This window comes from Triticum urartu, chromosome 6 (genome assembly GCF_003073215.2).
Source record: "Triticum urartu cultivar G1812 chromosome 6, Tu2.1, whole genome shotgun sequence".
NCBI classification, from domain to species: Eukaryota; Viridiplantae; Streptophyta; class Magnoliopsida; order Poales; family Poaceae; genus Triticum; species Triticum urartu.
In genome coordinates, this window is record NC_053027.1 from 294496433 (window position 1) to 294522869 (window position 26437).

Consider the following 26437-nt stretch of genomic DNA (forward strand, 5'->3'; position numbering starts at 1 on the left):
AAAGTGCGTAAGCAATAATATTCACAATTTATTTTATTGCCATCATTTGTGTTGAGTTTCATTCATATATATGTATTGACCCCCTTCTTCAAATTAGATCTGGCAAATGCGGGATGAACTCCTACCACATGATCGCATACGAGCAATTTAAGAGGAATTGGCGGGATTCTTTTTTGACCACGTCATCAATAAAGCCGGAGAATACCATGTGGAATTTGACATTAGATGTTAGGGATTGTAAGAGATCTTATATTGTGTATATGTAACTAGTAGCTTTGGATAGATATACGAAAACTTGTTGTTCGACCAACCTCTCGGAGAAAGAGAGGTCGATCACTTCTCTCTGTATATGTTCATGACGATCTTGTGTCCTTAATGGTTCCTTCATTTGCTTACTAGCTAGTGTGTCCGTTCTCTCTATATGTATATAGTAGCTAGCGTCGACCAAGCACAAAGAAAGAGAGACACTTCTCTCTATTAGCTAGCTAACACAATATATGAAACCCATAAATTAACCCTCCAAAACCCCCTACCCCCCCCCCTTCAAAAATAAACAAAAACCCCAGCTCCTGCCAGCTGCTGACGCGTGGATGCCTATTGGTCCCGGTTGGTATTACCAACCGGGACTAAAGGTCATCCTGCCTGGGCTCCCTGCAGCGGCCACATGGAGCCCCTTCTGTCCTAGTTCATAAGCGAATCAGGACTAAAGGTTTTGGGCTTTAGTCCTGACCCTTTAGTCCCGGTTCCAGAACCGGGACTAAAGGCCCTCTGGAACCGGGGCTAATTGGCCGTTTTCTACTAGTGCTAGCAGGTTTGTATATGGTTTTATTGGTTTCCGAGCCTTCCAGGAGGTTAGTTCTTTTTGGAAAAAGTTGTGGAAAATAGCTGTGCCGCCTAAAGTAAAGAATTTCTGGTGGCGAGTCATAAAGGAATTTGTTCCATGTAGGTTTGTTCTGTTGAAAAGGCACATAGAGAAATTGCCTTTTTGTGAATTGTGTGGAAAGGAGGAGACTATCATCCATGCTCTATTTCAGTGTACGTGGGCAAGGCTCTTCTGGAAAGAAATGAAAGAGTTCGCGCACATTAAAATTCTGGAGCTACACCCGCAAACTTGGGCATCAGACTTGATTGAAGGTAAGCTAGGCTCTGATCAATTCACATGTAATGTCCTTTGTGGTTGCTGGGCGGTTTGGTCGGAGAGAAATGATAGGACCCATGGGAAGAAGGAAAGAGCAGTGCAAGCTTCTGTTCGTTGGGCACTGGATAATGCTGTTGATCTAACAACCATAGGAAAAGAAGTTAAACCTCCGACAAAGTTGGAGACATTTCAATGGGTACCTCCTGATAGGGGAATCCTTAAGATCAATGTTGATGCCGCGTTCTTCGATTATACCGGTGGAGGTAGCACAGGTCTAGTGATCAGAGATGCGAATGGCATGCTTACAAGAGCTCATGCTCAATGGTATCGTTTTGCATCCAGTGCTCAAATGATGGAATTGTTGGCCATCCGGGATGGAATTCAAATAGCAAAAGATCTGGGTCACACCATGATCTGTATAGAGAGTGATGCTAAGGAGATGGTGAAAATGTGCAACTCTGATTTTTCAGAGAGATCGGCCTTTGCTGCCGTTTGCCATGAGATCAAAGAGCTAATGGGAGGTTTTATTAGATGTGAGCTTACTTTTGTACATAGGGAAGCCAATGAAGCGGCTCACCGATGCGCAAAACAGGCCACAGAGGAGAGAAGGAGATGTCTATGGATTAATTATATGCCTGCTTTCCTAGCTGATTGTATTCAGTTTGATGTAATTTCCCTTTTTGAGTAATATAAGCTCTTGATTCACAAAAAAAACCTTTCAGAGGTTCTTTGAACCAATTTTTTCCTGTTTCTTTTTCCTATGTCTTTTCATTTTTCTTTTTCCAATTTTCTTTTCTTTTTCGCTTCTCCATTTTTGTTTCCCTTTTTATTTTCTTATCCTTTTAAAAAATCATTTTTTTTTCTTTTTCAACAAATGTTCAGAAATTTTATAAATATTCGCATTTTAGCAAACCCGAACCGGGAGTATTGGTTTTTTCCTTTCCGAAAGAGGCACACCCGTGTCTTTCACGAAAATACAACCGTGCTTTCCGCGGAAGCAAAACCGTGACTATTGCGGAAGAAAAAAAAAGGAGAAAACACATTTTTTTTGTTTTCGAGGAGGCACAGCCGTGACTCTCGCGAAAGCACAACCGTGCCTCTCGCGGAAGCAAAATCATGACTCTCGCGAAAGAAAAAAAACAAAAAACATATTTTTTTTTCATTTTCGAGAGGCACGGCCGTGACTCTCGCGGAAACAAAACCGTGACTTTCGCGAAAGAAAAAAAAACTGAAAATGTGTTTTTTTTTACGTTTCCGAGAGGCATGGCCATGACCCTCGCGAAAGCAAAACCGTGCCTCTCACGAAAAAAAAAGAAAACGCATTTTTCGCTTAAATTGTTTTGATCGAAAAGCTAAGGAACACCGGTGGAAAACCAAAACGTCGAAAAAACCTGAAAAAAACCATTTAAAAAGCCAAAAACGCGTGCAAAAAAATAAAATAAAAAAACAAAATGCGAAGGGAGCGCCTAAAGCGCGACACGTGGCGAATGACTGATAGTGCGCCAAGTGGTGCTGATAGTTGCGAGGCTTCCGAAGAGCGCTCATTAGCTTTTTTTTTTTGAGAAATGAGCGCTCGTTAGCTTTTTTTTTTTTTGAGAAATGAGCGCTTGTTAGCTTTTTTTTTTGACGGGATGAGCGCTGGTTAGCTAGTTGCTCCCTGCAAAGTTTTATTTAAACGTTCCTGTGTGGGCCATGCCGTGAGCACAGGCCGGGCCAGGCCAGCCCGTTTGTCCATGCGGCCTTTTCGAATTCGCTGTTCCCTTCCCCTAACCAGTGAGACCACCTAAAAAAAACCAGTGAGACGGCTAGGGCTCGGTCTCTCTCTCTTGCCGCCGCCGCGGCCGCCGCCAGCCACCCCAGCCTCCTCCCTTTCCGTCGGCCACCCTCCCGCACCGCCAGGATCTCTCCGCGAGGAAAGGATCTCCAGGAGGAGCACGGGCCTCTGCTGCGCCCTTTCTCTTCCTCTGCCTCGCCGTATTTGGCCCTCTCGCAGGTACAGTCACTCCTCCTCCACTATCTTTTTATTTAATCCCCGTCTCTGTTGGGGTGTGGTGGTTCATACTGAAAGTCCTGGTGGCTACTGAAGAACAAGCATCTCCCTTGCCCTCTATGGCCTTTTCTTAGACAATGCCTTGCCCTCCATACCATTTGCTTGGTTCAGCAATAAACATTTTTATGGGCCTGTGTCTCTTGGTTCTTTTAGTGCAGCAAAGTATTTGTTAATCTTTAGTATAATGGCTTTTCTAATTTTATTACAGGGTTGTGCTGATAGGAAGGCTAGAACTGAAGATGTGGTGGTTGGCATTTTACATGCACGCGGTTGAGCATGTCACTGCAATATTTCTGTCTGCATGTGAAGCACTTTGACCAATTGGTGCCTACTTCAAGCTTGCAACAATTAGTGATGATCAGATCTGATCTTGCATGATGGTGCCTTTCTTATTCTTCACGTTTTACTTCCTTTCAGGTCATAGTTGACAACATGGTTCAGAGATGCACCAGTTAAACCTTTTGGGCACACTATAGGTAAATATTTATGAAAAAGCCACAACGCCTTCAAGTTAGGTTTATGCATGAACTGCAAAGAGTTTTAGGAATGCATCACCACATTGTTTTGGGTTTATACATGAACTGCAAAGAGTTTTTGGAATGGATCATTATATTGTTTTGGGTTTATACATGAACTGCAAAGAGTTTTAGGAATTCATCATTATATTGTTTTGGGTTTATACATGAACTGCAAAGAGTTTCAGGCATGTATCATTATACTGTTTTGGGTTTATGCATGAACTGTAAAGAGTCTTAGGCATGTGAAAATCAGAGCTAAGGCGCTAGCTAAATTTTTTTTTGCCTAATGTTACCATGATGTTCTGTACTAGAAAGGACTGGTGCACGCTTGCTTTGCTCCTTACTGTTTATGATCGGTTGCCAAATAGTATTATAACGTGATATGCACATTGCTTAAAAAATGATTATGTTAGTTAGTGATGGTGATTTTATTATGAAAATTAATAGGACTGCTGACCCATGATGATATGGTATTGCTACCCGGTAGGTTATAACTGCTTATTAAGTGATATACTTGCGTCAAATGTGAAGCTTTTGTCAAACAGTTCAGCTTTTTTCTGCTTTCAATATGTGAGGCCTAACTAAAATAATTATCAGTGCAATTCTCATTTGTCCTAAAATAATGCCTAATGGCTGCATATTATTTTCAGTTTCAGTACTACATTACGAGGGCAAGATAGTATTCAGAGTGAGGAGACCAAGATTGTGTTCTCTTGTTGTTATGTAGGTTTTTTTTGTAAAACTTGCACTATCATCCTACGGTGCCAACCACCACAGCCATGCTCCTCGAAAGGTAATATTTACTAAGGTTGCACATAGCATGGCAAGGCATCACACTTATTATCATTAGGAACCTCTACCCTGGACCATAATTTATGATTGGAAATTTATGACTGTGAGAAGATTGTCCTGGAAGAATATTTTGAAGAGTGGATCAATATGGTGGCTTTCTAATTCATATGAAATTGCACGTAGTTCTTGATCATTTTGAAGATATTTTAAAATGTGCAATTATCCTATATAATCACTTCTCAGTTGTTTTTTCTCCAGTGTCCATCATAAAGCGGATGCATATAACCATATTGGGCTGGTAGGTTCAAATTCAGTTCACTCTTTTTTCATTTTATTTTCTATTACAGAATCTATTGTTGATTCTTCTCTCCCCTTTCTGTCATAAATCATTCTCGAACCAGCTTCAAACGGATCAAGATGGTGCCTCCGGGACCGCATTTCACCCACTACTGCCCCCCAGCAGGTAGCAACATGTTTGAGCAATAATACGTCAATCATTTTTTCTAGTGATTTGATGCACCAATAAATATATATTCAGAGAGCAGATGACTGTAGGTTTACCTCTCAGTTAAAGTAGCATGTACGTACTAAGCTATGTATATGCAACTACACAATGAGAAACTGACTGCTGAGTGGTGAGAAACTGACTTGCTTCTCTGTCCTACAGTGCTAGGAGGGCTTGTGTGTGTGCCTCTATCTGCCTGCTCGCTTGCCTAATTCGGGGCATGTCGTCACCTCTCCACTGCATCGTCTTCGTCGTTCTCCGCTTGCCATCTCGCCATGCCTCTCATCCCTGCTGCTGCTGCGTACGGTTAAGGTGCGGGTCTGCGTTCCCTTCCACCAGATCAGTTCTGCTCTACCGTTTGCATGGCCTCATTGCTTCCGTTTCTTGCCGCTTGTTGCTACTTGATCCCTCCTTCCCTTTTCCTCCTTCCGTTTGCAGGATCGCTGGTTGTGCTCTCGTTTGGTCGGTTTCCTACTTCATCTTCCGCTGTGCCGCTGCTCATTCTTCTGGTGCCAAGGTGAGGCGTCCTTCTGTTTCGATGCTCTTTACCTGTTTGATGAAATGCCGCTATGAACTGATATGTTGTTTCTTGCCTATTGGAGGTGATGTGGACTGATTATTTTCCTTTTGCGCCTTTGGATATGCGTGTTCTTGTGAATCTTGCGTGCACCTTTAAATACGTGGATTCATTAGCCCTTCTCTGACATGCCTTTGCATTGCAGTTTGAGCTTCTCTGCAGCCTTTTCATTACGGTCTTCTTAGATCAATTGGCCCTTCTCTATTATGTTTGGCAGTTTTATTTTCAGTTCCTCCTGTATTGTGTGATGGTTGCTTCCTTTTAGGTTTGCACGTGTGTGACGGCTGCTTGGGGTGCTCGTGTGCACTTTATCCTGGGGATGGCATTTCCTTGGTGCCACAGAGGAGGTTCTTCTGGAGCTCTGGGTGCCTGGGATGCATGGGTGCATACGAACAGGCTGCCTCACGAGCGATCAAGTTTCTGCAGGGATTCTATGGATTTGTCATTAGATTAGAGATCAAGCTTCTGCAGGGACTGTATGGATTGAACAGTGGGTACTCAGTGTAGGTGATGGCACGGCACCTGAGGGAGAGTCAACTCCTTGGATAACCATCCCTGATGAGCTTTTGGCGCACACAGATGGTCATAAAATCGATGCTATTGTTCAAGCTGTGTACACAGACCTCCCTGTTAGGTACTCTGATGTTAGTTAGCTGCAGGAACGAGTGATTCTAACACCAACAAACGGACGCTGCTTCGGTGCCTTAAGGCACCTGCCTTTGGGCCAATGACAGGTGGGCCTAACAGGTGACTGGCCCACCTGTAATAGACCCAAAGGTAGGTGCCTTTAAGGCACCGAAGCTCTATCCCCAACAAACGAGGTAGCATAGACTCATGAATAGGAGCTATTGTATCGTCTGGATAGAAAACTGTACACAATGAGAAAGCATACTACTCACCTAGCTGGAGGCAAGGCTGGGCGAGGCCTAATGTCGTTGCGTGTCTGTAGTTGAGGGCACCTCCTCACCTGGCTGTAGTCACTTAGTGAGGACGGTCGTGTGTGTGTGTCCCTCCTTTCTGGAGGTTGTACCCCCGATGTCTTCCTGTTCAATGCAATGAAACGCAAACTCTTTTGCATTTTCTCGAAAAAAGAAAGCATACTCAAGTTGTTGAGCTGTTCTTAATTAACTGTTCCTCGTATTATTTTAATATATGGTCATTGAGCTGTTCCTCTGCCTGTTGTTGCTGGTACCAGGGTAGGTGCCTTTGGTGAAGTGAAGAAATAAGAAGAGTTATGTTATGTGTGAGAAAATCCATGAAGACTCAGAGGCCCCTGTTCCTGTTAGTGTGAAGAGCTACAGGAGCAGCATGTGATGAGAAAATGCGGACGCCAGTAATCCATGAAGATATACTCCTGTACAGGGTCTGTTAGTGTGAATTGAATTGCCCTTTTTCATGATCAGTCTATGAATTACCTAGTGATGAGAATTCTGCTGTGTTATAAAGTGATTCTTGCTGCCAGTAACTTGGTATAGCTTTGGATTTATGTAACTGCATCAACTGTTTAGGTTTAACTAATCCTCGGAATATCGTTGTTTGATTCTTGCACTCTGCTATAATAAATCTTGAGATTCATGCACTCTGCTGTAAATCTTGAGCTCATTTTGGGACTTCTGGGCTCATGGTGCTGCTTACTGTATTGCTGTTGAGAGTTAACTGATACCATATTCCTTATGTTGAGCTGGCTGTGTATTGATTGGTTGAATTTGATGCCACACCTTCCTTTCACCAGGGAGACATTAGGCCGGTGAAGCAGTATGATGATGGGGACTGATGTCTGTTCTTTGCGGATGCTGTGACTGCCCCGGTACGAGAGCGGCGACGAAGAGCTCACCGTGCTTCCCAGGCACACCAAGGTCGGTGTCACCGGTAACAACCGTATAAAGTCCGTGCTGGTCCGCCTACAGGGTGTTGTCAAGAAGGCTGTTGGCCTTGGAGTCTGGCACTGGCTGGTTAGTCTTGCTTCCTTCCTTTCAATTATTATTTAGGCATCCCACTGAAACTCTTCTTAGCTAGTGGCTGGTTCTCTGTCTTGATTGACAATGGCAATGGAGTGAAAGGAATAATGTCTTTTGACTTCATTTTTCTTTTCAGAAAGTAGCTAGTCAAGCAAGCAATTTCATGCACCCAACTGCCCAAGTTTCAGACTAGTAGTATTATGAGCTTGGAAGTTGAAGATATATATGGTAGTATCTTGTTCTAATTTCTGACATATTATTGCAAAAGGCAGGTTCTGAAGAATTGTGTGGAGGTGAAGTTGCAGAGGAACGCCCTGAGTGTCTTGGAAGCTCCAACTGGCAACGAGGACGACGACGAGATCGATGGCAGCAACAACTCGTTCTGCGGCTGCTTCGACATGGGAGATAAAGATATGAACTACTGTAAGACCATGTCATGATTTGCATTTTGCAATGTTTGTGGCCAAAATGCTTTAAACTGCCAATAGCACAAGTGACCAACTGTTTTCTTGTTTGTTTGCTTACAGCGAGCATCGAGTACCAGAAGCCAACAAAGCCAAGGGTCTGGCACACGAGACCATGGTCTTCCTGCACGACGAAGTCCAGCAGCCGGGCCAATCTTGAGCTGATTTTGGCAACTTTTGGGTTCATGGTGCTGTCTACTGCATTCCTTGTGTTGAGCTGGCTGTGTATTGATTGGTTGAATTTGGTGCCACGCCTTTCTTTCAGCAGGGAGACGACATCAGGCCAGTGAAGCAGTATGATGATGGGGACCGATGTCTGTTCTTCGCGGATGCTGTCGCTGCCCCGTTACGAGAGCGGCGACGAGGAGCTGACCGTGCTTCCCAGGCACACCAAGGTCGTCGTCCCCGGTAACAACCGAACAAAGTCCGTGCTGGTCCTCCTACAGGGTGTGGTCAAGAAGGCTGTTAGCCTTGGAGGCTGGCACTGGCTGGTCAGTCTTGCTTCCTTCCTCTCAGTTACTCCCTCCGTCCCAAATTAAGTGACTCGACTTTGTACTAACTTTAGTACAAAGTTAGTACAAAGTTGAGTCACTTATTTTAAGACGGAGGGAGTATTATTTATTTATTTAGGCATCCCACTGAAACTCTGCTTAGCTAGTAGTTAGTGCCTGCTTCTTTATATTGATAGAGATTGATTGACAATTGCAATGGAGTGAGTGAAAGGAATAATGCCTTTTTAATTCACTTTTCTTTTCAGAAAGTAGCTAGCTAGTCAAGCAAGCAATTTCAGACTAGCTTGAAAGTTGAAGATGCATATAACCAACATCCATCCAAATATGGTATCCTGTTCTAATCCCTGAGACATTATTATCCTATTAGAAAAGCAGATTCTGAAGAATGGTGTGGAGGTGAAGTCGCAGAGGAATGCCCTGAGTGTCTTGGAAGCTCCAACTGGCAACGAGGACGACGATGAGATCGATGGCGGCAACGGTTCGTTCTGCGGCAGCTTTGACATGGGAGACAAAGACATGAACTACTGTAAGACCATTTATGCCATAATTTGCAGCTTTGAAGTTTTGCAGAATCAGACTGAATGTTTCCTTGTTGTGTGTTTTGCTGACAGCAAGCATCGAGTACCAGAAGCCAACAAAGCTGAGGGTCCGCACACAAGGCCATGGTCTTCGTGCACGACGATGTCCAGCAGCCGGGCCAACCTTCACTCGACCTCGAAGCTGCGAGCGGTAATTAATCACGACATGACAAGTAGTTTGCGTCTGAAAGATGGGATTGGGCCATAAATAGTATGATGAAAGGCGTGTGATCATCTCATCCTGCTTCTGGCTGGGATCACATGGCAATGGGCCATGGTTAGTTAGGTAGGAGTGTGGTCAAGTCGTTCTCATTGTGATTGCTTTGCTAAACTCGTGACTAATTTGTTGACAAGGTAAAAAGATAATTTGATTCTTGGTGTATTCAGTACCATGTATGTGTGTCTCCTGGGAACCTAATAATCCCAGGATCTGACAAAATATTTCCCTTCCACAATAATTTCAGGATCTGAAATACTGCTGGCCTTGGATCCAAGGATATTCATTCTGTTTTGTGTTGTTGCATAGAATGAACCTGACAAAGCTTGATCCATCCAAGAAGCACTTGAACCTTGTAAGCACCATGCTATGTTGTAATCCTTGATCAGCAAAGAATAGAATAGAATCCATGCTAAGCTTTTGATTCATTTCTGATATGATTTGCTGGATGGTGAAAAAATGTGTGCAGGTGATCTTGGGGTTCATCCAGACGGCAAAGAGGCTCAAGGCCCTGTACAAGAACATAGAGATGGCTTCGTAGTCCTGTGTAGGAAAATGTATCGTAGTCCTGTGTAGGAAAAAGTAGATAACTGATGAAGATATATACTGTTGTGTCCGTTGTAGTAATATAACTGTGTAGTACTCCCTCCGTCCTGAAAAACATGTCGCGCCCGTAGTTCATTGGTAATTTTGCAAAAAGGCCCTCATAGGCTCAAAACAGTCGCAAACAAGTCCCTCCACCCCCGTCTTCTTCCTCCGCCGTCGCTAGGGGCCGGCGCCGCCAAGCTGCGTGATTTGCCGCCCATCAGGAAGTGCTCCGCCTCTGTCGCCACGTACCTTCGACGCTGCCGCCGTCGCCAAGTACCTGCTCCGCCACCGCCGCCCAAACCTGTGCTGCGGCGATCCCCTCTCGCCGGATTACCTGCGGACGTCACCGGAATTTCCCACCACGATCCGGCAGAGCAGGAGCTCCCTCTCATCTTCCTCGAGCTACCGCGAGTCCTCCTCGAGCTCCCGCGAGTCCACCTTGAGCTGCCTCCCGTGCGCCGCCGCAATCCCTCCCGTCGTGATCTCGCATCGCCGGAACCGGCCTCCATGATCTGGTGGACAAGAGTTTGCGTGCGTCCTCCTCTATCTCCCGCAAGTCTCGCCGAGCTCCCACCAGCTGCCGTGCTGCTCCTTCTCCTCTGCCTGCGACCCTGCGTGCCTGCTGCTGCTCTGTTTCTCCTCTGCTTCTCCCCTGCCGCCGGTGGAGCTAGCCCGTGCTGCTGCTGCTCCTCTGCCCGTGTTGATGCTGCTGCTCCTCTGCCTGTGCTGCTGCTGCTGATCCAAGTGAACATGCCGTGTTCCTGCTGCTGCTGGTCCAAGTGACTGTGCCGTGTTGCTGCTGCTGCTATTTGCACTCTGAAGAAGGTACAATTGCTTGTAGATTGATCTGTAGATTGATCTGCTGTTATGTGCTGCTGCTGCTATTTGTTCCATGCTCCATGGCATCAGATGGCATGGAAAATAATTCATGTTCTACAGTGTCGTGTTCAACTTGCTCATCCTCTGATGATGACATCTCTTTCAATCTATTTTCACCTCAGGAGCTGCGTGTAAAATTTGAAATCAATATGGTTTTCTTATTAATGTTAAATCAGCAAAGCTATCAGCATGGAACAAATAAAAGGACTGTGGATGACAAGAAATCGCTTCTATTTAGTTAAGAGGTCCATTTCATGCTATTAAGGACACTTTCAGTTTTTCTTTAGTTTCATCAAAGGTTCATCAATACAGATGCTGAAATCTAGCATATCTCATGGAATGGATCAGCTAAAAGCCTAAAATAAGAAGTCTAGATAGGAACACTTAAAGACCATCTCCAGAATAGTCACACAATAATTTGCAAGAAATAATACTGTCTATACTTAACTAAATAAAATGACTTACATAACAAACAGATTTCGAAATAAGGAAGAAAATTGACTTACAGTGCTGAACATCCAATATTTAGTAAATCAATTTGGATGGCGTGCAGAATTCCTGTGTATGACACTTAGTAAATTCAGTTAAAGATGCATTCTAAATCACAGGAGTACTATGATTTCTAAATTTGTTTCAGTCAACTTGTGTCAAAATTTGTTTCAAACAGTTTTCTGTCAACTTATGAGCAGGAAAATGGCTTCGGAAAATTCAGTTAATTGAGACTACAGTGAATATTCAGTTTTCTGTCAATTTAAATGGATCCATCCAATATTTGTAGTCCAAGTTTAAATGGGCTGCAGTCATGTCCAAGTTTAACTGAATTTATTGAGTACACATTCAGTAGCTACTCATTCAGTACTCTATGTCACAATAAGTCTGCCAAAATTTTGGAGAAAAGGATCTAGCTCCTCCTACACATGTGTAGATCAATCAGTTCAGTTCTAGTGTTGTTAGACTTTTGCACCCACATAGAATGCAGTGTTAAAATGCACAGAAAATTCAGTTAAACATGATACTTTTTGTTAAAATGCACTTTAAAAGTGCAGTCCTAACTTGAATATTAAAATGCTATTGAGACAGTACTAATTTCAGAGTTCATAGTTCATGACTGAATTTAGAGACAGTAAAAATCTTACTAGTGGCTTGTTAGTATGTCTACTGTCATGATACAACATCCTACAAACAGGAATCTAGCTCACCTTGTGGGAAAATCTAGCCCACCTTGAGTAAAATCCACACCAAAAGAAGCAAGCAAGCAAGAATGGAACAAGACATGGTCAAAATTCATGGCAATGCTTTGATGAATGATGCCCCCACATTTCATGATCAATCTGTGAGAATACAACCATTAGTCTGTGGAGGTCCAATAAAAAGAAAATGTAGAGGTCCCATGCTCAAACTGAATGAAACTAAATGAAGGCTGCTCTAGGAAAGGGGGAGGCATTCTCATCTTGACAGAATTCAGAGTAGTTAAAACAAGATCCACTCTACTGTCAAAAATCAGATAACTACTGATTCTTGTGTACACCATTTAAAATGATTGTTGTTGACTGAATTCAGTTGGTGCCTTGTTTGAAAAATACATCAATTGATACGATAAAACAAGACCGGTCTTTAAGTTTTCTGATAAGTCCTGTGATCTTTGTTCTTTTCTCTGAAGCATACAGCTGTGGCATGGTCTAAAAATGACCCCATCAGATTTTCAGGTAAGAAATTTTAACGATTGTTAGCATCATGTGCAATGGCAAGGGTACGGACAGGTAACTTGGTGTGTGGTAGTACAGCAATGCATGTTGCTCATATGCCCAACAAATATTTTCATATAAAATCCACCTGAGTGCTAGTAGCAGGTAGCAGCATTGCACTGCGTGCCAGGATCGGCAGGGATTAGACCCAACCGAAGAGATTGCCTAGCCTTCAATATCCCTAGGGCCTTGTTCGGTTGAATTGGGTTTAAGGGGGATTGTGAGGGATTAAATACCCTGTAAGTCAAATTCTTCCCCAATCCCCTTCAAACCTCTCCAGCCCCCTTGGGTAAGGGATTAAACGAACAAGCTCTAGGCTAAATGTTTTTGCAAAACGAGAGGAATTTGCACCACACAGCAGCTATTCCCAACGAAAAGCTATCCTCGCAGCAAAATCAAAAAAAAAATTGACAATGACTCGGCAATCGATAGTTATTTGCAGAAAATAAAATAAAAGATGTGAGCGGGTACAGAAGGCGGACGTGACCTGCAGCCAGTCTTGATGCCAGCTTTTTGCAGAATCTACATACTATGTATACATGAGATCTTTTTTTCTCACGGTTATACGTGCATTGCACGTGCACGCTTACTAGTCCATTCTAAATTGGCCCAACTTGGGCCTGCCAGCACCGCTGTGCCACTATGCGCACCGTCCGATCCTCTGGACGGCACAGATCAACAACACGATCGCAAAATCAGCACCGGTGGAAACCCTACCCAAAATATCCTCCAATTTTCGCCGTCATTTTACGGAAAGGAAGGAGATAGCGGCTGCGTCGGCGCCGAATTCCTTGCCGGCGTGGCCGCGCCGGCAATTCGGGATGCTCGACGGCGATGTTGCGTCCGGCGTCGATCTACCCCGCTGTGCTCGTTGAGTATGTGGTGCCGCCGTCCTTGAAGGCAGACGTCCTGGCCATGGTGATGGGGGCTGCGTGGGGCGTTGCCACTGATGGCAGGCACGGTGTCCGGGAAACGGCGGCTGCTCGCGCTACGGTGACGGCCGGCCGGGAGACGGCCTCCGCGCGGAAGACGGAGGCTGAGCGGTTTCTGTGTGCTGGAGTTTGCTCCGGCGGCGTGGAGAGGAGCTGCAGCCGGCGCATCGCAAAGGGATGGAGCCCCCCTTCTCTCATCCCAGTCACCGATTATATGAGGATACGTGTATTTCTGCAACCTCATGTATTAGTCTGAAGTATACTATTCTATTATGCTCGAAGCCCAAATAGTAAACAGGATGCGCTTTGCATAGAGTCGATGCTCACAAACATGGGGCTAATTATACATGGTAAACATGAATAAACCATAGGTCTTACCGAACCAAATTAGATAGGAGTCTGCGTGCGTTTATCTTAGCCGCGTGGCACCCGGGTTGATAGTCGAGCTGATTGAATTGGAGGCGGGGAAAGATCAGCAGGAAAACAATGCCACGAAGAGTGCGTGAGGTTCGTATGCCAAGTTATCCAACATTGTGTGCGTGGAATCAGACTTGTATGCAACCATGGATAGGAAAGTGATCCCGTATTAATTAATTAGATTAGAGTTAATGCGCATTATTACACAAGGAATTAGTGGGGAAAAAATGGAAAGAACATATATATAGCAGTTGATCCCGGACAGAATCTCATCTGTCATTGATTTCTTTCATCCAGCTGGATTTATAATGATGACATACGTATAAAAATAGATCCTTGTGAAGCTGTTTTAGAGGCGACGAACACTAAGTGGCTGTGCGAACATAATAACATTGGAACATCATTATAGCTAGAGCATCGAAGTGAATTTTGCATCAGACTTGAACCCTCCTCATTCGTTGAACGTGAACATGGCTCATTCGTTGAACAATCAAGCTGGCCCGGTTCTGCAAGGACCCTAGAGCATCTCCTAGTGCCGCACGGCAGGCTGCCAGCTCGTAGGACTGCTGGTTGTCTGGTTGGAAGACAAGCTAGCTCATGTATGCCATTTTCAAGAACCCTACAAAATTGGTTTAATAAAACAACATACAATACATATTTTTATATAAGATGGTCATGTTAAACGTTCTTCGATTACACAAGCACCCATGTTGTGCTCTGTTGACCTCAAGCAGTGTGGCACCTAAAGTCCAGAGCCCCTGCTTTGCTAGTCCCCACCGCATCAAGTGGCGTGACACATGCTGGTCCCAGACACGTAGGTAGATAAACTCCCTCCTGGTTGAGCAATAAAATGCTAGCCCACTGCCAATAAAATGTACTAAACATTAAGTAGAGTTCTTACCGAGTGTTCATTAGGACCACATGTCGGTATGGCGTGGTACGGTCGTCTGACCTGTGTAACATTATTTTGCTGACATGCATCACTGTGCCAATGACATCTAGGGAAAAATGGTGTGAATTTGTTAAGAAAGTCTGGCTCAACTATATGTCAGCAAAATTCATTGTGAAATGATATAATGCACTTGCAAGCATCCTGTTTCTGAGGCTGTATACATCTATAAAATCAATGAATCGTGTCAGCAACGAAGGGGTGTTAATGCTGGCCCTGGCAAGAAGTATTTCAGTGCGCGAGTGGAGGACGATGTAAAAGTCACATGGCACCGGCAATGCAACTGGCAGATGCATAGCTGCTGGTTCAAAACCAAGTTTTTTGAATAAGTATACTGAGCCGGCACGTAGGTTGTCGCTGAAGCGATATGCGATCGGTTGAAATGGATCAAATGCAATTGCATCCATTTTGACCCCCTGGAAATTTATTGCATACATGAGCAGCATGTTGAATATATTATCAGCAGATCACTTGATAGCATATCTTCTTTGAATACTTACAGTTTGGACGATGAGGATGGCGTGAAAGATGGCTGCTCCACTCCGGGTATGTTTGATGCGAGCATACAAAACCTTTGCCGTTGCGTCCCAACCTCTACTGTATATATGTAGGTTTTCTATTTTGCTGAACCTTACATGTCTGCAATTGGTTGACAAAGAGCACAATTCTGTATATTTACTTATGATAATAACTAAAAGCAGGAATGGATAAAATGTTGCCTGGCGATCGGCGGTGGAGGGCCAATGGGAGCGGGAACGAAGTTCACAGGCGGTGGTGCCATGACCCTCTTCGAGCCAGGACGACCCATCCTGGGTCCCATCACCATGAGCGCCAAGACCCTATTTCTCTTCAACACGACTCATGGTTCAGAACGCAGAATGATTTTTATAGTGGTATATGGCGGGAAATAGAAGCGCTGGAATTTTGTATTGGCATGGTATACAGACGTATATTGACTGATCTGACTATTTTCATTTTCATTGGCGCGAAGTAAACCATGGTGATAGAAAAAAGGAAGTGATTGAAAGAAGGAAGGAGATTGATCACCGTTTGATTGAAAGAAGGAAGGAGATTGATCACCGTCATGACTGAATTGATTGCCATGCATGAATTGATTGCGTTTGGATTGATTGTTGATTGATTGCGCTTGGTTGCCTTATGTGAATTATTTCTTTACCACCTCCGTTTCAGTTTACAAGTCCTGCGCGTATACCTAGGTTGCTAATTTTATCACCCTAATATAAACTATATAACACAAAAATTATACCTTTTGAAAGTAGAAACTCCGAAGTTTATGTTGGTATATTTTTTGTAATATATGACTTGTATTAGGTTAGTCAAATTAACGACCTAGGGGTACGCGCACGCCCTGTAAACTGAGAGAGAGATAGTACCAAAGATAGAGTCAATTGGAGGGAGAAAAGAAAATCGGCAGAGGGAGAAAACCGGTGGGGAGAAAAAAAATCGCTGGAGGGGAGGGGGGATCGTACAAAGGGGGTTGGAGAACTTAAGAGGGGAAACGGAACCTTACGTTTCTTTCGTGTAGTAGAGATAGAGATTTTTAGTTCTGCTACCGTTCCTAATGCAAGGGGGAGAAAGGAGAGATGGGCTCCTCCAACAGGTGATTGTGTTAAGATAAATGTTGATACTTCCTTTGACCTAGACATTCTGAGAGGAACTACGGGTGCAGTCATTGGTGATAAAAAGGGGAAGTTCATTGCCGCGTGTAATGCACGTTTGGATATGGTTCAAGATGTTTTGTCGGCTGAAGCTTTGGCGCTCAAACACGGCTTGTTCTTAGCTGAATCCATGGGTTGTAATAGAGTTGTTGTGAGTTTTGATAATAGTGAATTAATAGAAATTATGAAGAATGAGAGGCCTACTGCTGCAGCGATTTATCATGATTGTTTTTCTATGGAGTCAGACTTTGTTAGGGTTAAGTATGAGTATGCGAATAGGGAAACAAATTCTATAGCCCATGAACTGGCCCAGTTAGCTAAATTCCAGACCAGTAGGGTCTGGATGGATGATCCTCCCCCTCTATTGTACCTCCTCCAACAGGTGCCGCCGCCGCTCTGCCCCTCTGCTCCCGCCGCCGCCTGTAGATCTGTGTCAACTTGCTTCGATTTGCTTGTCCTTATTCTACTACTTGTTACCCTCCATCGCAGGCGCAGGTGATCGTCGGAGGGAGGAGGATGAGCGGCAGCATGCGGCGGATCCTGAACCTGGGGTTGTTCGAAGGGGTCAAACGCGCGTATTCGCTGCGGCGCCTGAACCTGGAGCTCTCCAAGGTGAAGTTTTTCCACCCGACGGCACAAGAGGCGGCCGCTCATGGCAAGGTGCTGCCAACACTGACGCCAGCCCAGGCCGAGGCCACCAGCAGGACAAGGATCTGCAACACCGATCTGGCGACGGCGGAGGCGGCGGCGCCCAAGATCGGTCCGCCAAAAACCGAGCTGGTCATAAAGCCACCGGAAGTCTCCTACTCCATCCGGTCTCCTCGCTGCGTTCATTTCTTGCCAACCGCCTCGGAGAGCAAGGTCGTCATGGTCGACCGCGCGAACCGCATGATACGCTTCAACATCGTCAATAGCCCCCACTACAACGATACCCAGGACGGCCAAGTCCCCAGGCACTCCCGCTACATCGATTCCATGCCAAGCCTCCACGGGTACAAGGAGGCGCCGCTGGCCATCTCCGTCCCTCCCACGGACTTACACCTCCTTGACGGCGAAGACGCAGGCGACCTCTACATCATCGATAGCGTCCTCCATCCCAACAAGGCGGACGTACGCCCGCAGTTCGAGGCCCTGGTGTGGAGGGGGATCACCACGTCCCTCGTGTCTCACAGGTTCTGGCACTGCGACATCCTCCCGCTGCCCCCGTGGATCACGCACCACAGGAATGACTTCGTCTATGGTCACGCCCTCGTCGGCGACACCATCTGCTTCTCCATCTCTGGCCCAGAGGGCGATGGCACCTACTGCTTCCACATGGCGACTCGCCAGTGGAGCAAAGCTGGCGACTGGCTCATGCCCTTCCATGGCAAGGCAGATTACGTCCCTGAGCTTGGACTCTGGTTCGGCGTCGCAGACGGCCTCCCCTGCGCTGCTGACCTCTCTGGCGTCGTCCGAGGGGAGGAGCCGCCGCCAGAGAAGATGCGGATCTGGGTGCACGATGACCTGCCAGAGGAGTGGCAGCCAAACCAATTTTTCAAGCCCAGGGTCATCAGCCTTGGTTCTGGCAAGTTCATGGTCGTGGACTTCTTGGATGACATGCAATTCGACAAGGAATCCAACGAGATGTGTCTTGAAAAGCAATTCGCCCTCTTCACTGGTATGGAAGTAGCCTACAGCAACGGCAACGGCAAAGGCAAGAATAGCAGAAATGGTGCCATCAAAGACAATGACCACAGTAGTGGCAGCGAGAATGGCGGCAAAGGCAAAGGCAAAGGGCTGATCCGTGGCCTCCGTATGATCAAGCACAAATCCGGTCGTTACATGTTCAACAACCATCAGAGGATCGAGGAGGTGCTCTGAATGATTCAGCTAGTCATTCTCAACTTTAGCTAGTGTATGCAGGCATGCATTATGGCACTTAATTTGCTATCTATCAGTGTAGCGTTACTGCTCCCTGTTTACAGCAAGGAGTACTGACTCTTCCAGTGCTAAGTCAGCTTAAATAATCCATATTATTGTATGATGAAACGTACCCTAATTTTTAACTCCCTGGTGTTATTCTGGACCATTTGCATCTAGTATTCAGATTTGCTGCTGACCATATAATTGTTTGATGTTAATTTTGAACTGTTGTGCTAGCTGAAGAATCCAATCCAATCTTCTAGGTAGAAACAAGACTAAGTAGATCATATGGTATATAGTAATACCGGTTCAGTTTCCAGAGTTGATTTCAAGTAACTACAGTTTGGTAATGAACAAAAATAGTAAAATACGACTACCTCCGTCCCATAATATAAGAGCGTCTTTTACACTAGTGTAGTGTAAAAAACAATCTTATATTATGGGACGGAGGGAGTAGCAGTTTGGTCAAGTACAAGCTCTTCATATTCAAGTCACTTACAATGTTGTAACTAAGTTAAAACTGAGCACTTGCAATTGAAAATTAAAAAAAAAATCATTCTTTTCACCACAGGTAGGAGTATCAGAGTGGTAATGGAATGCAGCTTCCAGTTTTTATTTCTTTTGGCCTGCTTTTCACCTGGGCGCTGGGTGTAATGGCTATAAAACCACCATTTCCTTCCGTTTTGGACTATCATGTTGTGATTGGGTTGTAACCCTAGCTTCTAGTGCCCTTTGGCAATATAAACCTAGCAAATCAAGCCAAACTTCCTCTGAATCTCTGAAATTCTAGTGTTAAATTCAGTCAGCGATAGTTAGTTCCGGGCAAATGGTGTCTTAGAGCCAGTAAAGCCTTGGAGGCAGCATGGATCTGGAGTGTCAATGAGCTTGGGTTCTCTCATAAAATCCCTTGTCAAGCTTGGATTCCGGAGGTGTGGTTCCTTGTCAAGCTTTGGATTTGTCGGGTGGATTCAGTAGTTCAGCTTGGTTATTACTGGAGAACATCTCTTCGGTGGTAAAATCCTAGCTCCTGATGTTTGATCGTGCACCATCCGAAGGCGGGTGGAGACGTAAACAAAGGCAACGGTTTGGGAACGAAGAGCAGAACAATTTACCTCCCTGCCTGACCATGTGTCTTTTTTTTTTTGCGGGGTAAAAACCTGTATATATTAAACACAAGCATTGTCCTTGCTGATACAAGCTACAAGGAACACAGGAACATAGTTAATCCATAAATATCTTCGTCTAACTGGATTAGCCTGCTTTGCGCAAAGATGTGCGAGCTCATTTGCTTCTCTCTTAGTAAACTGAAGTTGGAAGTGTTCCATGTTAGCAGTAAGCTCCAGAACTTCATACAGTGTCGCTGCAATCTCTGATCGATCATATGATTTTGCTTTCCACATATTCACTATCTGCAAAGCATCAGATTCAATAATAACTTTGTGCAGGCCGAGGTCACAAAGCCAACTGCACCCCATCTTTGATCGCCAAAGCCTCCAGTGCCATTGCACTGGATGCTAAGTACGTATTTGGTAGGAGATGAGTAAGTTTATCAGAATTTATGTTGGCTAGACCTATATTATATGAATCCATGCCAGCTTCCTGTGAATGTGCTAATATTTATCATTATCTTGGTTACTTTTTGTGCTCTTCTTTTTATATTTCTCAAATATAAATGTGTAATTTAGCCAGGCTAACATCAACCAACAGGTGTTACAGTACAAACAATCAGCTTGGCCAAACCCTTACCCCAGATAGGGTTTTATTGGTGGCGACCGCGCCTGTATCTATGGATAATTGTACAACGTTGAGATACATTGTACATTCTGTTATTCAACTCGCAGCTATGCTGCAAGGCAGCCTGCCTTGCACTAGAAATACACACAGGATGTTCTCGACCCAAGTATAGGTATCTCTGAAGGCAGCCCACTACACAATACATATAAGCCACACTGACCCATGGATGTTTTACAAAGAGCAGCACATCTCGATACTTGAGCGTGGGTACTCAATCCCGATAACAATCAACCGAGGTCTCCTCAACTGGAAACGCAGAACAGACGGCTGGTTTTCTCAGTCATGATTTACTGATTGGACATGCACAATAACCTGCTCAATGCTCTCAAATTGGCGTCGCCCCTTCAGGATTGCCTTGGCACAATCAAGCGCACGGCGCTCACATGATGCTCTCTTGCTGGCATCCTCAATTGAGTCAAAATCCTCGACATGGGCAATTCCAACAATTCTCCTGCACAGGGAAGAGAGTATAGGCAACAAAAGTCGATGATTTTTAGTCAAGAGTCCAGCATGCATAAGACACGAGAATATGTGCGCAGTATGAAATCAATGTCTAATGTGATTTTTAGTTCTGAACAGGGTACATTTGGTAAGCTATTATGCTTATTTTTTTCACTGCATAGCATTCCTGAAGCACATTTGATCAATTTTTGTTTTGTGCTGCAATCATTAAGGCTGGTCTTCCGGGTCAAATGAGATTTTTAGTCCTTAACAGGGTACATTTTGTAAGCTATTTATGCTTATTTGTCACTGCATAGCATTATGGAAACAGGATGCCATATCAGAACTGAAATCTGAAACCTATGCATTGGACTAGCTTAATACACCTCTGAGTCGTTTCAGTTATAGAGAAGCTTTGATGTATTACCGTAGTCAGGAGTAGATTACATTCAACAAATAACTGATATATTCAGAAATTGAGTAAGTAATTACCTGATCATTTTGGCTGAACCAAATCCAAGACTATCATGAAGTAGACCTGTCATGTACTTCTTCTGTACAACGCTCAAAAGCTCCGGGTTGTTGTATATGGCAGGCAGGTATGCCTCCCCATTCCCATCTTTGTGTTTATTCCAGAGTCCCAAAAATTTCTGCTGGAACAAATTCCATGATTCTTCGATGGTCTTCAATATCCATTGCTTATAAGCCTGCAAAAGGTGGGCAGTCAAAGTGCCTATTTGATTACTGGGACAAGAAGAAATATGTCTTGGAAGGATGTGTTATATCATAAACTGACACTTCTGCAACAGCCATGAAGTAATACTGAAGATGCTAGAGATGCTTACGGACTTATAATAAGGCAGGTTATCCCAAACAAGGCAATTATTTGAGGTGATATGCTCTTTCAGTCAACCACCCTCCGCTATATGATAGCTACAGCATCTTCATCATCCTACGGTATTAATTATTCATTCTTCTAGTACAGAGGAGCCTCATATTCCTTAAGCTGGGTATATGCCTTCTTTCAAAAAAGACATATTTCAAACATTTATCCTAATAAAGAATTTCTAAATAAATAGTAAATGGTGGATAAGGTAATCAGTAATCACACAGGAGCGCATTAAAGAAACATACTCCCTCCGTTCCTAAATATTCCCTTCGTCCCAAAATACTTGTCGGAGAGATGGATAAAATTGGATGTATCTATAGCTAAAATACGTCTAGATTCATCCATTTCTCTGACAAGTATTTCGGGGCGGAGGGAGTATAAGTCTTTTTAGAGATTTCAAATGGACTAACACATACGGATGTATATAGACATATTTTAGAGTGTAGATTCACTCATTTTGCTCCGTATGTAGTCACTTGTTGAAATCTCTAGAAAGAAAAATATTTAGGAACGGAGGGAGTATTAGTTAACATAAAAGGCCTACCACAGAAACAGCATGCCATACTCTACTATTGAAGTAAAAATAGGTGCCAGCAAGATATGGTTAAAAGGCCATAATACTGTGATACATACTTTACGGTCATTCGTTTGATCAGCATGCCCATCCTGTGCAAAGTACGCCAGAATCAGGTTCCCCAAGAAGGCCCCAATGTCGTAACCCATCGGCGCGTAGAAGGCAAACTCCGGATCAATCACTTGAGTGGAATCTCGGGTCACCATGATGGAACCAGTATGGAGATCTCCATGAATCAGGGCCTGGGCTCTCTCGATAAACCTGCAGTGCAAAATTCAGATAAGAAACACAACATACGCAGCACCAACCAATCTGCATAAATTCAGAGCTAGCCGATTACATCGACTTCAATTCAGCAATCTCCAACTTCAGCCCATCATCCTCTCGCACCGCCTCGGCGTCCTTGTCGAGGAATGGCGAGTTCCAGCGATTGTATTTGGAGACCATGTATGGGTCCGAGAAGACGACCTGCTCCGTGAGCCTGCACATCTCCACGTTCTCGCAGTAGCGAGCAACTGCAATTCACATCAAGACATGCCATAAATTTCACATTTTTCCCCATTTACAGGCAGAAGAATTCAGCATAGCAGAGCAGCCGACCTTGCTTCTTGTGCTCGGTGGTGGAGTTGTAGAGGAGGGAGGTGAAGAAGAGGGTCTTGGCCATGTAGTCGGACATGTGCTCGGCGAGGAGGGGGTACTCGACGCCGGCGATGAGGCCCTTGCGGAGGATGATGTGGGGCGGCTTGATGTAGCGCATCCCGATGAGCGACATGGCGCGGTCGAAGTGGTAGACCTCCGGGACGTGGTCCGGGCAGAGGCGGCCGTGCTCCCGCAGCGCGGAGGCCTCAAAGTAGGCCCGCTCCCTCGTCATCGGCCACGAGTCCCCCACGCAGCGGATGTACGGCAGCGCCTGATTCCGATCAGAGTCAGAGCCGGATGGGACGGGGAGGGGGGAGAGGGGGACGGGGGACGGACCTGCTTGACGACGACGGAGCCGGCGTCGGAGGAGACGATGTAGACGAAGTTGAGGTTGCCGTCGCCGACCTCCTTGACGGCGAGGTCGTCGACGCGGCCGCCGAGGCTGGCGGCCAGCGCCGGGGTCGCCCGGATGTAGGCCACCAGCGACGCCTCGTCCAGCGGGCGGAAGCCCTGCGCCTCGTCGGCGGCGGCCATGGCGAGCTGGCGCGGCGGCGGAGTGGATCGGGGCTGAGAGAGTGGGGAATCGCCGGAGGGGCCGGGGTTTACGGTGTCGCGGAGAGTGCGTGCGGGAACAGAGACGCTGCCGCTCTGTATTAGTAGTGCGTGCTCTGAACCTGGACGGGTATCTGGCAACAGTGACCACTTGCGTTGGATTGGAATCAGGATTCCCGTTTTTTTTTTTTGAAATAAGGATCAGGATTCCCGTTGACTAGGAGAGCTCCGAGAGTGAGAGCAACCGCGCCCGTGACTCTGGGCCATACATTTTTGATGAAAAACATATGAACTATCTCTAGTACTCCCTCCGTTCCGAATTACTTGTCTTGGATTTGTCTAGGCTCATTTTAGTGCTAGATACTTCTGTATCTAGACAAATCCAAGACAAGTAATTTAGAACGGAGGGAGTACGTACTAGTAGAATTTTATTTGGGGTAAAGCAACCCCATACATTTTCTCTCTGAAAGTTTTAGTCCAAATGTACTTCTCTTCGCTCCACTCCAAGGGATAGAACATGAGCATCTCAAATTCCTTGCTTTCACTATTTTACAAATCTTGAGCCACACAAAAAAGAAACGAGAAAACTACCGAGAGCAGGAATTCCATTGCTTCATTAATTTCTAGGAGTGCGCAATGACGCCGATTGGAGGGTGTTGGGTTAAGAACAACAGAGCCGGAGAAAAAGACTGAATCTTCACGAGATGCGCAATGACAATAGCTCCAATGAAGAAGTGTCCAATAGCTTGGTATCTAGGCAATGCAAAACGATGTACTTTGTGGGGTTGTTTAGTATGCTATACCCGTCTCCGCGCGGACAGACAATCATTGCAATCTCATGGAAAGAGGTCGGCGATGCAGCACAAGTAGCAAGTTGGATGGCACCACTAACGCAGCAAGGGAAGAATGCAATTCCTTCTTTTTCTTTGTTTACCTCCAATATCTCAAAGCTCACAAATACATTGAATTAAATGTAAGCCCGACATTACACAACGGAAAGGACTATCTCTCTCGATCTTAGTCATAGAACTCGAATCACACTTCAGTTTCCAACCATCAAACACTTGCTAAGTCTATTGGAATGTCAATTATTTTATTAAAAAATTGAGGGGGAAAAAGACTGGCAACTATCTTAACAAACATGAAGGTATGTTAACCAATTCAGAAAGAGAACTCCCCCGTCTTAAGAAATCCTCTATAACACTATGCTTCCTAGTTTTAAAGACCCTGTATTCAATTGAGGTCTCCAATTGGAGTTGAGTCACCTGATTTTAACCAGGTCAACAATTTTGCAAACCCCTCTCATTCAATATTTTTAAACTATAAAATGTGCTTCCTAGTTTTAAAGAACCTATATTCAATTGAGGTCTCCAATTGGAGTTAAGTCACCCGATTTTAACCGGGTCAACAATTTTGCAAAGCCCTATCATTCAATATTTTTAAACTGTAAACTATGCTTCCTAGTTTTAAAGAACCTATATTCAATTAAGGTCTCCAATTGGAGTTGAGTCACCCGATTTTAACCGGGTCAACAATTTCGCAAAGCCCTCTCATTCAATTTTTTAAAACTATAAATTGTGCTTCCTAGGTTTAAAGAATATATATTCAATTGAGGTCTCCAATTGGAGTTGAGTCACCGGATTTTAACCGGGTCAACAATTTTGCAAAGCCCTCTCATTCAATATTTTTAAACTATAAACTGTGCTTCCTAGGTTTAAAGAACCTATATTCAATTGAGGTCTCCAATTGGAGTTGAGTCACCCGATTTTAACCGGGTCAACAATTTTGCAAAGCCCTCTCATTCAATAATTTTAAACTATAAATTGTGCTTCCTAGTTTTTAAGACCTCACAATTAGTCCGGGTCATTAATTTAGAATTTGGTCACCCTATTTTGACGAGATCAATGATTTCTCTAAACTCTCTCTTTTATACTATACACTATGTTTCCAAATTTTCAAGGCCTCACAATTAACCGAGGTCTTCAATTTAGAATTTGGTAACTCGATTTTGACTAGGTCAACAATTTCTCAAGGAGCTCTCCAATTTGATTATTTTAACTCACCATGTTCCTGACTTTTGAAACTCTTTCATTCAATTGAGGTATTCAATTTTAAATTTGGGTATTAAATTACATATCTTGAATAAAAAGGCAAACTAGCACATTAATCATAATCTACAAAAGTAATCTCAAAGCGACGCCCTGCCAAAACGAGCTGAACTTAATCAAAAGGACAAGATACATAAAACAAAACATGCATCGCTTATTTTTGTCCATCGGGTCAAATATCAGGAACACCACCTGCAAACATCAATGTAGAATTGGACTAAGGGACTGAGGAGTCGCCGGGGACGCCTGGGTTTACGGTGTCGCGGAGGGTGTGTGCATGCGAGAACAAAGACACTGCCACTCTGTATTAATAGTGTGTTTACTGTACCTGGATGGGTATCTAGCAATAGTGACCACTTGCGTTGGATTGGGATCGGGATTCCCGTTGACTAGGAGAGCTCTGAGAGGAACCGCACCGTGACCCTGGGCCATACATTTTCTGATGAAGAACATATGAACTGTCTGGTAGAGTAGAATTTTATTTGAGATGAAGCAACCTCATACAGTAAGTTTTTTCTCTGAAAGTTCTAGTCCAAATGTACTTCTCTTTGCTCCGCTCCAAGGGGTAGAACATGAGCGTCAAAAAATTCCTTGTTTTCACTAATTTACAAGTCTTGTGCCACGCGAGAAAGAAAAGGAGCAGCTTCTGATGGCATGAATTCCATTGCTCCATTAATTTTGAGAGGTGCAGAATGACACCGATTGGAGGGTGTTGGGTTAAGAACAACAGGAGCGGAGAAATTGGGTAAATCTTCACAAGATACGCAATAACAATAGTGGCAGTGAGAACCCAGCGGATTGCTTGGTAGCTAGGCAATGCAAAACATTGTACTTCGTAGGGTTCTCTAGTATGCTATACTCATCTTCCAACGAAGAGACAATCGCCGCAATCTGATAGAAAGGCTTCGGCGATGTAGCACAAGTAGCGAGTTGGTTGTCCCGGCTAATGAAAGATGAAACGAAGGCAATTCCTTCTTTTTCTTTGTTTTCCTTCAATATCTCAAAGCTCACCAGTACATTGAACAAAAGAGGGAAATATA

General features: G+C 44.5%; 2 protein-coding genes and 1 long non-coding RNA gene across 7 annotated transcripts; 2 read left to right on the top strand and 1 right to left on the bottom strand.

Annotated features, from left to right (window-relative positions):
* Positions 1-2930: 2930 nt before the first annotated feature.
* LOC125513295 lies at positions 2931-9140 on the top strand. Of its 5 annotated transcripts, XR_007285852.1 has the most exons (15): positions 2931-3131; positions 3397-3512; positions 3606-3664; positions 4357-4499; positions 4757-4796; positions 4900-4961; positions 5166-5315; positions 5442-5520; positions 6776-6943; positions 7313-7532; positions 7811-7961; positions 8066-8190; positions 8271-8493; positions 8882-9040; positions 9126-9140. It is a non-coding gene; the product is annotated as an uncharacterized LOC125513295 (long non-coding RNA). The 5 variants fall into 5 exon arrangements; XR_007285854.1 differs by lacking the exon at positions 9126-9140 and having other exon boundaries at positions 4742-4796; positions 8882-9030; XR_007285853.1 differs by lacking the exon at positions 9126-9140 and having other exon boundaries at positions 7807-7961; positions 8882-9030.
* Positions 9141-16935: 7795 nt separating this feature from the next.
* Positions 16936-18566, top strand: LOC125513296. Its single transcript, XM_048678375.1, has one exon. It carries the CDS (start codon positions 17015-17017, stop codon positions 18356-18358), a length of 1344 nt encoding a protein of 447 aa, XP_048534332.1. The 5' UTR covers positions 16936-17014; the 3' UTR covers positions 18359-18566.
* Positions 18567-20130: 1564 nt separating this feature from the next.
* Positions 20131-23367, bottom strand: LOC125513297 (methylthioribose kinase 1). Its single transcript, XM_048678376.1, has 6 exons — positions 23074-23367; positions 22699-23008; positions 22439-22613; positions 22158-22359; positions 21128-21342; positions 20131-20645 (listed from the first exon to the last, which is right to left on the bottom strand). The coding sequence occupies exons 1-6, from the start codon at positions 23269-23271 to the stop codon at positions 20471-20473; spliced, it is 1275 nt and encodes a 424-aa protein (XP_048534333.1). The 5' UTR covers positions 23272-23367; the 3' UTR covers positions 20131-20470.
* Between the last annotated feature and the right edge of the window lie 3070 nt (positions 23368-26437).